Source organism: Paralichthys olivaceus, chromosome 6 (genome assembly GCF_024713975.1).
Source record: "Paralichthys olivaceus isolate ysfri-2021 chromosome 6, ASM2471397v2, whole genome shotgun sequence".
NCBI lineage: Eukaryota > Metazoa > Chordata > Actinopteri > Pleuronectiformes > Paralichthyidae > Paralichthys > Paralichthys olivaceus.
Genome location: NC_091098.1, coordinates 17255288 through 17272316, shown reverse-complemented (window position 1 = coordinate 17272316; position 17029 = coordinate 17255288). Strand labels below are relative to the sequence as shown.

Below are 17029 nucleotides of genomic sequence, written 5' to 3'. Positions count from 1 at the left end.
TTGCTCTGGCCACAAGAAGGCCAGAGGTGCTGCTTTATTACATCCGTATAAGCCATCTGGGGGCCCAGGTCCACAGTTGCTGTTGTGTAATTTTGGATTTGCATCTGGACATCTAATATACAAAACAAACTCATTCATGGGATTAAATTACTGATGACTGTCAGGATATCTGTTGCCTGATCTGTATGGGGGGGGGGGAGGAGATTGGAATACAATTCAATTTATTTAATTGCATGAATTTGCGTGATTTTTGTAAGGGGGGGGGGGGGGGCAGACAATTGAAATCCCTTACTGACGCTCAGGTCAGGTGTTTGCATCATTGCTGTTGGCGCTGCCCTGCCACGCCACGGAGGTCGCGCACACGCCAGCTTGGGGGAGAGCGCGCCCACGCGGACCCGATGGCAGGACAGGTCATCATAAACGAGCTGAACCGATGACATCATGGAGCCCGCGCTGCGCTCGGACGGGGGCACGGCGGAGACCCGGCGATGATGGAGCGGCGCCTGTCCGGTGAAGCGAAGTTTTTACGCACAACCGCGGACTCCGTGGCATCACCCGGCGACACAATTTAAACAAATGAAACAGTGAGCTGTCCGGCAGATTAATTATTATGTAAGGCGCAGGCTCGAACTCATGGAGCCGTGCGCATATGAGCAAGAAACTAATCCTTCATGTCGTGGTCGTAGTAGAGTTATTCCGGCGTCTGTGTCCGGGCTCACATGCACGATCAGCGTCGTACTCGTGCCACCCATGAACCACAGTGAGGACTAAATGACAGTTTGGACTGAAGGCATGTTGACGAGAGAGGAACCTATGGACTACATGTCATTGCGCACATCAGCGACCACTGGTTCTGTTGCAGTCCGGGTGGTGACTCCACTTCTCTCCTCGCGGCAACAGCTGGCTGCCACCTCACAAGTAAGTGCAGAGGCTTTGGGCGCCGGTATGAAGTGAGGGGGTTGCCTACTTGTGGAATCTTATTTTAGCATTTTGTTCTTTCGTTTCCCTCCCTCTGTCGGTAAGGTCTGACATACAGCTGCGTAAACCTGACCATGGAAACAGACCAGCTACACAGGTTTATCACATCTCCATTTTAACGCAAGTGATGGACACAGCTTCGGCAGCAGCAGGCTAACATGTGTCCTTGTTTTAAAAGCTTTATCTGTTGTTTTATTGCAACAATCATCTCGTTCACTTTAGGTGCATATTTCACATCTCATGTACCAAGAAATGAAGGGCCTACACACGGGATTGCTGGTTCCATCGCTGGCACACATAAGGCAGAATTCATTGTCTCAAACAATGATGGAAAAGGGATTGACAGATATGTTATGACTGACAAGCAGACTTAACCAATCTCTCCGTTGAATCCTGTACAGTGGCGCCCAGCACCCAATCCTCTTGGATTAGAGGAGGGATTATAATTTGGATTTGCCTCTGCTTTGCAGACAGTCTCTAATATCTGGTCCATCACAGACTAGGTTGTGCTTACTTTGATTCCCTGAGGATATGTTTAATGTTTGGTTTTTTGCACATCAGAGACTACAAATGACCCTATTCCATTACATATTACATAGACATGTAATATAATGTACACTGATTTTGCCTTTATGTGGGCACCGTTTTAACATGATGCACCTTTCAATTATGATTTAGCCTGAATTCCATTTGCCTATTTCCGTCCTCTTTTTTTAGCTGAAGCCTCAGGTACTGATAAAGTCAGATGATGAATGTGCATGTGCCCTATGGGGATACAAGATAATAAAGACTGATCTCCAAACTCCCTCTACGTTTCTGCGTCGGGTGTTGCCAAGCACAGATTTTCTCTTTTACACTCCATGTAGTGCTGTCCATGGTGCTGAAGTGGTCCTGACGTCCCTTGCCTTTTGTTTTCCTTTCACCTTCTACTGTGGTGACTGAGGCTGCGTTATAGGTGTTTGAAGCATCACAAGCAAAGGCCCAAGAGTGGCCTGTAGTCTGCTGCACCACATATTGACAGCATGTTTACTATGTGTCCATGTGATGAGTGCCTCCCAACCTTAAGCCACACTTTTTATTTTATCAGTTTGTATCTTTATGGCTAGATTTTTCAGTGGAATAATAATTCTTATAGTTTGTGATTGAAATATCATTCTTAAACAGTTTTTTCTTTTGAATTCAGATAAAGTTCTTTTACTGCTGACGTTTTTTTGAAAAAACTGTTCTTTGATTTGTGATTTGTCTCTTTTCCAATGTTTGTATCCACCCCCATCTAGAATCCATGATGTCCTGCACTGTAGCTGATATCACAAGACCTCTGGCCTCTGTGTCTGGCAGCCCTGTAGCCAACAGTCACTGCTACTTTATTCCAATAGGACTAATAACTCGGCCTCAAGCCCTTAACAATCAGAGATGGACAGGGAAAAACTAGGAGGCTGAGAGGTGGCCTTTGTCCCAAACCATATGAAAATATTCCCAACCATAACATTTTCCTTTCAGAAGTCAACCTTTGCCATATAAAAAATGCCTTTAAATATTAGAGCCAAGCCCTCACAGAGCAGACTGTCTGCTGGCCCAAAGACTGCTGGGCAGACTGCTGGGCAGACTGAGGGCAGCGCATCTCATTCACGCTTCTCGAGATCCCCTAAACAGGGCAAAGGTAAACAGGCTACGAGCTCAACACCAGGCTGCCGCTCAGGGCTAGAACCTGGCTCTGTGTCGGGAGGTGGGCCTGCACCAGCATCTAAATCTGCAGGAGGTCAACAGTTGGTTTCCAGGCCTGGTTCAAAGAGCAAACCTGCCACAGCAGCAGACAAAGGAGCAGCTCGCGGTTCAGCGACAGCACCAGGTGGTAAAACCCTGTCTATGGAGAATATACAGTCTTTGAGTGCTGCCTATGCCACCTCAGGCACCATGTATCCCAATGAGCGCGATTCCTTGGAACCCCCTGGTGGGTATCCCAAAGGTACCATGACGCTCGGCAGGAGCACCAGTCGTTCCTCCTACACTGCTCGCATGACAGCCATGGGCAGCAGCCCAAACATCACCTCCTCTGGGCTGCATCATCCGTCAGAACCCTACGGAGACCAGACCTTACTTTCCGCAGGGACTGCCAGTCTGCGGCGCCAGTCTGGGAGACATCAGGATTCTGCTGGACGGGGAGAGGCTTACACATTTGATCTCCAGAATCAGCTGAGGGAGCTGCAGAGGGAGAATGACAACCTGAGGCGAGAGATGGACGGAGGGAGGGATGGAAAGACGGTCCCCAGCGTGAACAGTGTCAACTTCTGGAGCCCTGACACGAAGAGAGACAAGGGGGTGAGGCGGGATGAAGGGTTGAGGACCGCAGTGCCGAAGGACCAATACAGGATGAACCAGGAGGATCTGCAGGTGAGAAAAAATACTAAATACTAACTAGAGTTTGTTTCAAAAAAGCATCTAGGAACGTCCACGTCCAGGAAAATCTTTAAATAGATGTGAACAAAATAGTTTCATCCAAAAATCATCATGAAACAGTCACTTCAACACATCAAGTCTTTATTCAAGAAGATGAAATGTTAGATGAAACCTCTAGATTTGAATTCTAACACTGACTTTTTGTTTCGACCCGCTTCACTCCTCTGCAACATCATACCTTTTGTCCCTGTCTTCCAAGGTTGCACAGAAAGATTTCTGTGTAGTTCATTTGTAAAGACGTTCGCCAGGCTCGTCGCTATCTGCGTTTCCATGGGAACATGCTCTAGCGGCAGCCAGTCTAAATGTTAGATTCTAAAAAAGCTCACAGCTCCTCCTGAAGGGTGAGTGAGCCATGTCTGTCCTGTGCTACCTCTCCCTGGAGTCTGCCCCACTCAGTCTGAGACATCACCCGTCTGCCTGTCTCACCGCGTGTATCTGCTCTTTCTTTCTCTGTTTTCCTGTTTTCTATCTTTCCGGCATTGTTCTGTGTGGTGTTTTACTTCCTGGTGTGTATGCTGGTGAATCACAAGCGTTTCTCCAGAGGTGCATTTCATCCTTTTGTGTATACTGTGAGACTCCTTCACACTATACAACCTGTCTTCATAGCAACATGCAAAAACTTCTTATCTGCCCTCGTTCATCTGACTCCTTCCTCTTGTAACCGAGGAGCCACCTCTGCATTTCTATTTGTATTTTAGACACTGTGGCTCTCACACACTCACACACACCCCACCCAAAAATCAAAGTTTAAAAGTTAAGCCAGAACAACTTTGCTCTTTCACAGATTTAATTTACAAATTGCAATTGATACATCTCTTCTTCACAGCTACACAATAAGATACACACACTGTCTAACCACACACACATCTGCCAGAGGGAATTCAGTAAGATTTTTAGACCATTTGTTTTTTGCACTGAATTACCTTCAGTTACAGCTTTTAAAAGGAGCAGGACAGTCAATGTTACCAGTGTGTCTTTGTGTATCTGCAGGCCGCTCCTGACTTGACCCTGTCTGTGATAGATGGATGTGTTTTCCTCTGTTCTGCTCCGTCAAGCGTCAGAACAGTACAGATACTATTTTTCAAGAGTCGGCTCACTTGTCTCTCCCACACTCTCTCCTGTCTTTTACCTTGACCCTTTTCTCCATTGACCTTCGTCTACTGAAACCACTTACTGCACCATACCAGTAGATTTATAACCGCGCGAACCAACATAACTTCCTTACAGAAGCAGAATTAGTTCCTTTCATAATGCCGTTTGAAGTGGCACTGAATTATAATGTGACAAACAACGGTCGGAATGAAAAGCAGGAATCAGATGAGAAAAACAGTTCAAAAACAGTTTTATTTAAAATGTCCAGCTTTCACAAAAGAGTGGGGCAGCAGAGGCTGATAAAAACATGACAAACATACGAACTACAACTTCAATTTGTTCATATAGTGTCAGTACAAAGTTGATAAACAGAAAAAGGGACAAACTGGGGACACACAAGACCCACAACGGACCGGGTGAGAGGTAAAGCCAATACAATAGAATACAAATCATTACACAAATGATAGAACAAATGATAGAATCCATTAAATGATGATGCATCCTCCAGCCCTCATACGAAGCCTGTGGTGATATTAAAGAACGCTGAACTCATGATCACTCCCTTGAATCTTAATTCACACAATCTGTCGTGATTCTTGCATGTTTAATATCATTTATACAGAAAAACAATGTGACACACAAATGTCTTAATATACAGTATACACACACACACACATATGACTTATTCAATTCTAGTATCTGTTGTGTTCTGTCTTGACAATGTTCTGTCTTTTATTTGGTTATTTTTTACGAACTATATCTATACCTCTATCACCTCCATCGTCTTGTTCTCCTCTCAGTTCTTCCCTTTTCTCCCCCATGTTTTTTGCCCTTTGAGACACTCTGGGAGGATTTCAGTCTGACAAGAGAACTTTATCATTTGCATAAGGAATGTCACCTTTTCTCTTGGCTGCAATGCAGTGACCAGAGCTGTCCGCTAACCATCTGTTTGTTTGTAGTGTATGTGCTAATGTGTGTGTGTGTGTGTGTGTGTGTGTGTGTGTGTGTGTGTGTGACTTAATATTCAGCGCTAGCTTGTTGAATTGATTATCCATGTTCACCCTGGCCTCCTTTCTCCTTCCTGATTGTGTGTCCTTGGTGCTCCCCGCACTCTGGACAGAGGAGTAAGGATATCAGGAATAATCTGTAATATTTTTACACAGATACAGAAAAGATTAGTAATTGAACCGTTTTGTGTGTCTTCTTTTCTTTTTCTTTTTCTTTTATTTCCTTACAACACTTTTTTACCTTGCTCGGTCAATCATCAAGAACACTCTGCATCCATGTCCTGCTTTAAGCACAAACTTAATTGCCATTAGAAACAGATGAGTGCTGTGAATGTTAATAGGGAATTTTAAATCACAACATGCAGCAAAAGTAGGAATTCTGAGCAAAATCACATTTTCTCTGTTTGGTCCCATCTGTGTCACTTAGTGCACAATTCTTTAAGTTGACAAACCCGTCAGTGCATCAGTCTTAACACTTATTCATAAACTGATTTCATCTTAACAAATTCACTTTGTGCAGATAAACCCACAAAATCTATTTATATTTAAGGCAAATAAGGTTTTTAAAATCCTTAAAAATGTGATTAAAGTGGTGCACATGATATCTTTGAGTTTTCTTTTTGGTATAGCTAAGAAACAATTCGATTATTGATTTATGGGTTTATCTTACCAACTGATTGAGTGACACAACTGATCTGTACATTTTCATTGTTTTCATGTGTATGCACACTCCCTGTCTTTTCTCCCTTTTGATGCTCATTGCAAAGAACCCTGGTCCCTCCTGCCTTTAAGAACTCCACACAGGATGCATTCTCCTTGGAATTTGAAGAGATGTCGCCCCCTTGTGGTCAATATATGTTACCATCACGTAACAATTTAAAGAACTGAGAAGACAGAAGTCATTTACACAGTGGTTTGATATTCAATTGCTAATATTTTTTTCTGTCTGCTTTCCATCTTGGCTTTATGAATGTGTGTTTGTGCGTACGCATGTTTGTGTGTGTGTGTCACATCTCTCAGCTGCAGCATGGGGATATCAGAAGAAACAAGGTCTGTTTTATGTATCAACAATATATATGTTTTTATAGATTTATGGATTTTCGATTGGCTGTTTTTGTGTGTGTGTGTGTGTCTGTCTGTGTTGAATGAATGGGAGCTCAAACTGTCTCTGTCTTTGCAGCAGCTTCCGTTGACAGTTCAGGAGCTTCAGGAGGAGCTGAGGGCTCACAGAGAGATGAACAGTCGCTTGCAGCAACAACGACCGCAGGGAAACTCCAGCTCCTATCTAGAACTCCATACGGACCAGGACCACAGAGGGGGACTCAGTCCTGGGCACAGCCCTAGACAAAGCCCCAGCAACCTGCACAGCCCTGCACCGAAGAACAGCCCCAGAGCCAGCCCGTCCAACACCTACAATCCAAGGCAACAGGAAGCTGACATCATCATTCACAGCCCTGGTTATGGCTGTAACACAACAGCAGCCTCGCAGAGAATCAGCCCGGCCAACACCCTTCAGCCTGGACCAAGGAACAGCTCAAATCAGCCTCTCTACGGTCCCAGCCAAGGACCGGTGGTAGCGTCCAGCTCTAGTTCCCTTCGGCCCAGCAGCCCCTGCCAGGTGCCGGGGTGTGACGGCTTCTCCTCGCCCCCTCCTGTGGATCCGTCAGAGGAGAATTTCCTCCGGCTGCAGTCAGAGCACGAGCGGCAGGCCAAGGAGCTGTTCCTGTTGAGGAAGACCATGGAAGAGATGGAGATGAGAATTGACTCTCAGAAGCAGACGCTGGGCGCCAGGGACGAGAGCATCCAGAGGCTGCTGGAGATGCTTCAGGGTCAAGGTCAACACTGGAGTCGGGGACAGAGAACAGGCATCATAACCATGGCAGCGCAGGAGGCAGAGGCACAACTGGAGAACATGCATGTGAGAGAGGTGTGTTCTTATTCCTCATACTTTTGTAAAGCTCCCGGGAGTGAAAGGTTATGTATCTGAACAATTCATTTATAGTACCGATATCAAAATGATTTTACAAAACATCATCTGACATTTGATTTTCAAAACCAAAACTGATATTGTGATTCTTATCATTAAGAATATAGTGTGGTTTTTATACTATCCCCTAAAGACATTTATGATTTGTTGTTTTATGTATTTATTTTAATTTGCATATTCATTTATACAATTAATTAACTTTATGTGATGTGACTGTGTACATACTTGTGCTTGTGTGTGTGTGTGTGTTTGTGTGTGTGTTGAGTGTTGTTGCAAAAAGCAGCTCAGCAGGTCTTATCAATGGGCCGGATTAACATACGGAGAGCTGTAAGCCTGTGTTCATCCATACAGTTTTACAATCAGTGTGTGTGTGTGTGTGTGTGTGTGCACTTTCCTGGGCAACTGTGATGATGTCACTGTTGCTTGTTTGCCTTGTGTCTATGCGGTGGACATTGTTTTTGATATTTATTCAAGTATTCCTCTTTATTGAGTGTATTCTCTTTTAGTTTGTTCTACCACAGCAGCATGTTTGTTGAAGGTAGAGAGTTTTATTGCAGCTCACCAGAAATCCTCATTTAGTGTAGCACAGGTGTGTCCGAATCCTTTACCAGGAGGGTTAGTAGTAGGCTGCTCTGTGCTTCTCACTCCTGCCTCGTTTATTTTTAACTCCTAAATCTTCTTAGCCCTTAATTTCTCTACCTCTCTGTCAGTGTGTGTGTGTGTGTGTGTGTGTGTGTGTGTGTGCGTGTGTGTGCGTGCGTGTTGCAAGTCTGTCCTTGCCTTCACTATTGTTAGTGTCATGATGTTCTTGTTTTTGTGTCTTTGTGTTGTTTGTCTGCCTCTGTTTGTTGGGCCAGCCAGAATGATTGTGTGCGTGTGTGTGTGTGCGTGTGTGTGTATGGGAGCATGCGTGCACATCTGGGGCCTGTCAGCTTAGCTTTTCTAGAGAGGACACTCCCTCACTGGGCTGATGGGATATCCACCCATGCCGGGTGTTTGGTCACTGCGGTAATTTTGTCAAGAGGGGAGCGTGGGTGTTTCAGCCCATGCTAATGCAGACACTGCTGTGCATGTGTGTTCTTGTGTGTCTTGTGCGTGTGTGTGTGTATGTGTACGTGCATGTCTAGAGGAACTAACCATGCTGTGTGTGTAAAAGGTGAGTAACTGTTCACACACACACTCTCTGTGCTGTGCTATTTTTAACCACTTGACTGCTTAAGACATGCAGTGTGTATGCAGGGGGGGGAGGAGGGGTGACTGGGTCTGTGAGGAGAGAGAGAGGGAGTGAGAGAGAGGGAGAGAGAGAGAGAGAGAGAGAGAGAGAGAGATGGGAGGATGGAGTGTTTTTCTAGTTTTTCTAAGGTAGGAAAACAGGCTGTGTTTGTCTGAATATTAATGTTTGATTAATGAGGGAAAACATTCTGACCGCCCTGATTGAAAAGAGACGTGATTGTTGTTCTTTCGTTTTTTTTTTCACCCCTCATCCCCTTCTGGCCTCCACACACACACACACACACACACACACACACACACACACACACACACACACACACACACACACACACACGCACACACACACACACACACACACACACACACACATATGCACACATGCACGCACACACACACACACACACATACACACACATACTTTAAAGCACTGAATCAAGCTGAATTGATTCCTGCTCAAATTGCAGTTTGTGTAACCACCTCATTTTTCGAAAGCCTCGGTGACAGTGAAAGAAGGACCAAACTCAATGTTATGCTGGGAACCCCCAAGGGTCTTTTAGGGGTTGCAGGGGGTCCCTGGTGAAAATGGAAATAATACATTTTTTAATTTTTAATTAGCTCCAAAACAGAATGTTTGACTTGTTAGAATCTGAATTTCATTCACTTCCTTTAATAAGACATCGAAAAGCAAAAATCTCGTCATTGGATAGTCATAATTTGATTGTGTGTTTGATTATACAGAAATAATTAGATTTTTTATTTTATATTCATCAAGTGTATACATTTGCAAAAATAGAACGGCACTCAGCAGAGCATATAGCTCAGTGTGGCGCTTTTTATGGTTGAGCTGGAATTTGAGTGTTAAAGGTTGGGCTGAATAACTGAAGGATTTTCAAACTCTACTTTAATTGTAAGTAGAAACCTGCTTCTTGTGAAGGCCTCTTGTTTATGTGTCAGAGCGATAATTTAGCCTCACACTTACACTTGTCACGGTTGGGGAAGGCGAGCCGGTCGCAGCAGTGCCACTATTAGGGGGCTTTTTTTTCATTAGCTCCAAAGGAAACCAGCTCAACTGCCTTTCATTACTGCAGCCATTACTCTTTTTTAAATGGCCTGGCTTGTATAGCTTGAGCTGGGATAATAAATGCCTTCCTTTTCAGTTTTTCTCTCATTTATCCATCAAACGTGGCTGAGGGTTTGACATGGGGGGGGGGGGGGGGGGGGGCTTTCCTGGTGTTTTTGCTGGTTTGAAGAGAAAATTATCACCTTAAAATTGTGTTTATTTATCGTGTATATTTTTTTTTAAAAAAGGTAATGCAAGAAAGGTCTGGGTGACAGGTGTAAAATGAACCTACATTGGTTTGTATGACTCAAGCTAGAGAATTTTGTAAAAGGCCACAGAGAGTTTTCTCCTTTTTCTCCCTTTTACCGCTCAGCACTTACAGAGCATGGCCAGATGTGGAGTTACTGGAACCAGCTGTTTGTGTGAATGATCTGCTGGTTTGCACTCCATCACTCCATCATCTGCAGATCTACGTTGTCTCGCTTGTGTTTCCGTTTAGACTTTGTCAGCTTTTAGACTCTTCCAGACCTGACACACAACACTGGCACATCTATGTCACTTTGCTATTAAACAATCACACTTAACTGGTGATTAGAGTCAATGTTGAAGTCCTGTGCAAAGCAGTTACACTTTGAGTTCTTTGCAAACAGCCTCTCTACAATATTTACTTCAAATGTTAATGTTTGCAGTACTGGCTGCGTCCACACGGTGACAGTGTTGTACAAGAATCTATGCACCTGAACCCTGAGTTTAAATTACGTGTGGTGGCACACACACACACACACACACACACACACACACACACATGCTGGGAGGCATAAATCTGGGCCTAATCGACTCTCCCCAGCCGCCAGTTCCCCGTAGACCCAATAATAACAGCTGCACCACTGGTCTGTTCCTGCCCAGCCCTGACCTGCTGCCAATGGTGCACACACACACACACACACACACACACACACACACACACACACACACACACACACACACACACGCACACACACACAGGCACACTCTCACTGTGAGACTTTTTACTTGGAGATGGCATATCTACTTTCTTACTGCAGATCATATGGTCCTCAGGGGCTCTGGGTAAAGTCAGGCCCCCTACTGTATTTGCAGATATCTCATCCGCAGTGAGTATGAACGTAAGGGCAAAGCACTTATGGCTCCTTTGTTTTTCTATAGTGTGACCGGCTTCAAAAGTCCTGCTGCTGTTTTTGGCACAGCCTCTCCGTCTGCCCCCCCCCCCCCCCCCCCCCCCCCCCCCCCCCTCAAACACAGATGAAACTTAAAAAATCAAACCTTTTAAAACTGGAAGTTCATGTCAGCAAATCCGTCTTCCTTCTAATCTCTTTCCTCCTTTTTCCTCACTTTCGAATGCCGCTGGCCTATCAGCTGTACAGCGTTGACGTCTTTTCCTCTCTCATTCATCATCTGCCATTTCTGCCCGTGTATGTTTGTCTGTCCATCAACATTTACTCACTCTTTCTTTTTCTTCGAGCTGATGTGCTATCTGCTGTGGTTGGGTTAATTTGTGAGAGGCCTGTCCTGGGTGGGACTTTTTTAGGGCTCTGTTCTTGATTGGCTACTTTTATCCTCCGCTGATGAAGCCCCTCTGAACTAAAATGAGAAGACCACTGTAAATACCATCAGCAAACACACACACACACATACACACACCCCAGTGCTCCCTCAACACCACACCCCGGGCACCACATACCCACCACGCTCTGTTGATCTCCCAGAATGTTTGAGCGGAAAAGTTTATCGGGACAAAATTACACCCCTCGAACCTTCTGCTCACCCTCTCCCTGTTTCTATGCAAAACTTTGATTCTATCTGAGTTTCCCTTTGTCTTTGTAAACTGCTCTTTTAAGCTGATAGCCGGACACCTTTTCACACTTCTGGCAAGCGAATGTGTTTCCTTTTTTCCTGGTGGAAAAGAGACGCAAATGTGATTGATGAGTGTGTGTGGTGTGTGAGCGCATCTGGGTGTCTATGTAAAATATGTGGACTTTGTAGCCTATGTGAGGCATATATGACACCTTTGCCTTCAGGCAAGAATTGAACTTTTTGACCGTATCCTTCATTCAGGATGTTGGCAGTTATTGCTATGTGTTGCGTTTGATCCTATTCATTCCATATGCTCGGTCCTCTGACACATGTGGAGCTGAGAAGACAGTCTTTGATGACATGCTCTCTTGCATGACTTAATTTCCCCCATTGAGGGACACTACGGTTTCGAGAACTCTGCTCTAACCGTCGCAGATAAGATGCTTTCTCCAGGGGACAGATAAACATGCACAGGCAGAGAAAAAGACAGAGACACACCAGTGACATACTCATACACATATGGTCAATAGAAGATTAGGGTTGTGGCAGCAGTGGGCACGCCAGTCTGTGGGAAGAGTGAGTTATATTTATCAACAGCTGACATGCACTTTGTTTACATGCACACAAAAATCATTTTACCATATTATACATGACCTGAATCCAAATTCTGATTAATAGTGGAATATGAATGTGCATGTAAATGATGAAGCCTTTGATTTCTCTCTTAAACACATTAAGATCTGGGACAAATGGGATTCCATGACAATCTGTATTTTATTTTTTTTACCCCCTCTGACTGTCTGATAAACTCCCTCAGTACGAACATCTCCATGTGGTTTCTGTCTGATTTGGTGGCTTTTCTCTTCCCACTGAATGTCTTTCATTTCTCAATGTTTGACTTTGATAGTATTTGAGTTTTTCTCCCTTTAACTCATCTGTGACTTTGCTCTGTGTATCTGTGTCTCACTGGTGAAAGAGGCAGTTTTCCTCATTTTTCATTGCCACTCAAAGCTATTCATTTTCCTTTGAGGTTCCAAATAACAGATTCTTGAGATCCTATGTAATTTAATTGCTCCAGGCACTTCAATATGACTTTTAACCATCGTGGTATGGGCTACGATTTCTCTCATTAGTAAGATGTGTGTGATATAAACCTATGTATTCACTGTAGCAGTGAACAATCCAATGTAATAACCCTGTGGTCCTCTGTGAAATTGGAGGTGGCGAGCTGTGACCTTTGACAAGCAGATAAATCTGGGTGGGACCAGCGCTCGGCACCACCGATGTGCTCCTGAGCAAGGACCACTCCCTCATTACCACAACTGAGGTTCCCCTTACCCTCAACTGCTCCAGTGTAGCTGCTTAGTGGCCAGCAGATTAGACTGGTCGTGCTGGGTGGCGTCTGGGTGTGAGTGAATGCATGTGGCTGCGTGGGTGTGAACAAAGCGTTCGTAAAAAAAGAACATTGCTCTCAGTGATAATTCACTGGTTGATTAAAGGTTTAAAAGCTACACAGAGCGGTGCAAAGTCTCTATATAAAGATATTCAACATCATAGCTTCCCATATGTGAATCCAAATGATCTTGATCTCCCCCTAGTGGCTGGCTGCAGTACAGGTCATACACTCTGTCTCCTGTCAAATGACACGTATTAAAAATATTTTTTGCGAAAGATGGTTTCTATCATTTTAGGTTAGTTCATATTCAACCAGTTTGAATTCATAATACAGAGTCAAGACGAGCATCAGACTGAAGTAGTTTTCCTCCTGATCCAGCAGAGGGCGCTCACTGTCGTCTTGACGTCTTGCTCACTTGCGCTATCAGTAAATTAAGCCACTCATGTTGTATTTTCTATGAATTGTTACACCAAAGAATCTGAGAGACGGTGTGTGGAAGTATTTATAGATCTATATTTTATATAGATGGTGAATAATGAAAAAAGGGGAAACCTGCTGGCTCACATATTAACACAGAGGAGCGGAGCAATGTCAAAGGTTTAGAAAAGTGTTGATTTAGCTGTGTCTGTAGCTTTGCATTAGATATTAAAATTGTAATATTTTGAGATGGTATAATAACAGAACACACGCAGGCAACAGTCAGTCCAGTTGTTAAATACTGAGCTGTTTTTCCTCTCAAATATACATATAACATCAACAAAACAAAAAAAATCCAATGTGTGTGTATCTGCATGCCCACTAACACAAATGTGTGTGGGTGCGCAGTTGTAGGTCAGAGCTCTACTATTAATTATTGATGGAAGAAGGTGAGCGCATGTGCTGGCACAAAGTGTTGCTAAGCAAGAGCCTTAGCGCACCAGAGACGTCCGTGAGAGACACCGGGGAAACAAGTGAGAGATAAGACATCTGAGCGAAAAAGTGATGGAGACAGATTCATTTGACTTTTAGCTGAGTGCAATTTTCTACCTGTTAACGAATATAGATGGAAAGACAGAAAGAAGAGAGAGGGCAGGAAAAGAAATAACAGAAGAAGTCCACAGGAGACCAAGTCAAACCAGAAACCAGCTTCAAGATCAGATCATAGGAAAAGTTTGTTTTGGAGGCCGTTTGGGATATCGTTGGAATATTTAACAAAGGACAAAAGAAAAATGTAATAAAAAAACAGGGACAAATAGAAACCGGTCTGCTCAGTGTATCTTTGTGGCTCTGAAGCTGTGGGTGATAGTGAGGACTAAAGATGATGGGCCGACAGGCTTATTTTTACCGGGTCCCCCCCCAGGAGCTCCATCGTCGGAACCAGCTCCAGGCCGATCCGGCCAAGACCAGGGCTCTGCAGACTGTCATTGATATGAAGGTAGGACTTCCAGCAATTGTGCATAAAGAGGAACAGGCAGCAATTTAAGTAATAACATGCTGCATGATGAGTGTGATTTGCTGCAACAGATCAGATCTCAGCTTCATAAATGTTTTTATAACGTCAGCCGTATTTGCCAGTTTATCTCCGATCAGCAAGTGGATTGTGATTTGTGTATTTTAATAAAAAGTAATTGTGACCTGGATTCAGTGAAGGTGAAGTTTGTTCCTCCAGTTTTCTGGTGTAGTGTGATATCAGCTTCATACCAACAAAACTTCAATTATAGATGAGCACCGGTGTAATGTGAGCAGCAGCAGTGGATCTGGCTCGGCTGCAAATGCAGACAAAAGCATACATGTAGGAACAATCTAAGGAACACTGCCTTATTGTTGCCTTGTGTCTGCATGGCGGCCGTGCCCAAGTTAAGTCCATTATTGGCCCATGCCGAGTTGAGCACTTATTCAATTTGTTTCAAATGTCACATATGGAAGCTTTCACTCTCATCTCAGCCCTTTGAAGTCGTTAAAGCTGTGAAAAATGCAGTTGACTCCACATGTGTCTGTGTGCACACCCCCCCTCACACATGCTTAGTGCTTGTTCTAAATGTGGCTCCTTTACAGCTAAACCACAGTTATTTTTCACACATACTTTGTTATTTGTCTGCCTATTAACAAAGTGCACATGTGCTTGCCAGAGATGCCCACAGTGTTGTGAGTGCATGAAAGAGACGAACTTCAATCTGACTGTATTCATTAGAAAATGCAAGACAGAGATTGTTGGAAGAATTACACACATGTGAGATGTGCGATGACTTTCTTGGGTGATGTTGACGGTGACGAGGAGATATTTCCTGCCATTGTTGTTCTTCGTCTTGTCACTGTTTGTCCCAGTTTGTTTTGCTGCTTCCTTTAAGTCGTGTTTATTTGCACTTTGTAATTACAGAACACCAACCCCCCTTTCTGTTTTGATCCTGACGTTATCTGGCAGGTACAGTAATGAGTTCTCACCTCTCGATTTTTCTGTAAACTCAGCATGGGCTGCAACCATACAGAGCTTGTGCTTCCCTCTGTGCTTGTTACAAATTCCTTCTTGGTTGGAGTGCAGCACCATCATGTACAGGAGTTTTTAGTGGTTTTGAGGGGCAGCATCCATTACATGTATTCCTATTGTATTCTTCTGTATTTTCATTGGATTTGTCTGGTTTCTCTTCCTCTGGGTGATGTTTTCCTTTTCTATGCTTTGCAGCAGAAAGAGATAGCAATCCGTTATAAAACATATGACATGGCTTATGATACAGAAGTCATCCTGAAGCCATGATAGTTGAGTAGCATGGTGTGTGTGGTTATTTCTATCATGTGCATGCATGTGTGTTCTTTGGTCAAGGTGGAGCGATTCCCCTACATGCCTGAATGCCCTTGACATTTGAATCTTTTCTGGGTGAACTTTGAAATTCAATGTCCTTGCATTTGGTAGAATAAATTCCTGCTCTCCTGCTCTATGTGTGTTTAGGATGGTAAATTCGGCACCGTGTGCTCAGCAGGGCTGATGTCAGGGGATGTAATAGAGGTCAGATGCTTACATGCTGCCTGTGGTTTGTGCTGATGGCATCATGCAGGCTGTTTCCATTTATTCAATTACCTTCCTCTTCTCTTCCAAGGTTTAGCATTTAACGTATGTCTGATCCCATGCAGCTAAACAACCTCAGGACCTGTCCGTGACAGACCCTTCCATTCCCTCATAGATACTGCATAGGAAAACATCTTGGCTGCACACACACTGTTTCCTAGATATTTCCCCCAATTTCTCAGCCATTCTAGTCAGATGTAGGACTGTACATTTATAAGTTTTAATCTATTTACAGGATACAATGAGTTTTTTGTGCTGTTTTTATATTTTCAAATGCCAAATACATTTCAAGGTAACTCAGAGGTTAGTGTGTCAGGTCATTATTCCCCATAGTTATTAGTGATATTTAGTTTTGATGCAGCTCATATAGTTAGTGTGTGCACTCAGGTATAGATAAGGTTTGTTTTAATGTTTTAAATTCCTCTCAACCAATTCATATACAATCCATCCAACTACAATTAGCAAAGGGAAATTTGTGTGTCGAATTGACCGGGCCAATATTTCTCTTCTCGGCAAATGGGTTGTTGGCCTCAACCTTTCCTCCTCTTGTGCATGACATTTTAGAAAGGGGGATTGATAGATCAACATGACAGAGTATTAACAGGTAAGCCTAAAACCTTACATCTATGGTCAGCTCTTTCCTGACTCTTTGCCTGCCTACTGTTGCTGGTGCAGGACACCAAAATCTCATCCCTGGAGAGGAACATCAGAGACTTAGAGGATGAGGTCCAGATGTTGAAGACCAGCGGCCTGCTGCACCCTGACGACAGGCAGGATGAGGTCAAGCATGTGGAGGTCTACAAGAGCCATTCTAAATTCATGAAGACTAAGGTAGAATGTCTCTGCTCGTCACTTGAGACGCTGCCGCGTTGCATGACCTCAATGATGCATGTTTTTCTTAATACCTCAACAACAACTGCATGAGAACCTATTATGTGCATGTTCC

General features: G+C 43.9%; 1 protein-coding gene across 7 annotated transcripts in view; it reads left to right on the top strand.

Moving 5' to 3' along the window:
- The first annotated feature begins 317 nt into the window (after positions 1 to 317).
- Positions 318 to 17029, top strand: part of LOC109635037 (ERC protein 2) — a 142834-nt gene continuing 126122 nt past the window's right edge. For 2 of the 7 annotated variants that reach the window (XM_069527269.1, XM_069527267.1), the window contains exons 1-5: positions 320 to 918; positions 2256 to 3369; positions 6555 to 6584; positions 6715 to 7461; positions 16759 to 16914. In XM_069527269.1, coding sequence (XP_069383370.1) covers positions 2503 to 3369; positions 6555 to 6584; positions 6715 to 7461; positions 16759 to 16914 — 1800 coding nt within the window. In that variant the 5' untranslated portion in view covers positions 320 to 918; positions 2256 to 2502. Of the gene's footprint in view, positions 919 to 2255; positions 3370 to 6554; positions 6585 to 6714; positions 7462 to 16758; positions 16915 to 17029 lie in introns of all 7 variants that reach the window. The other 5 variants (XM_069527264.1, XM_069527265.1, XM_069527263.1 and 2 more) reach the window with 5 other exon arrangements.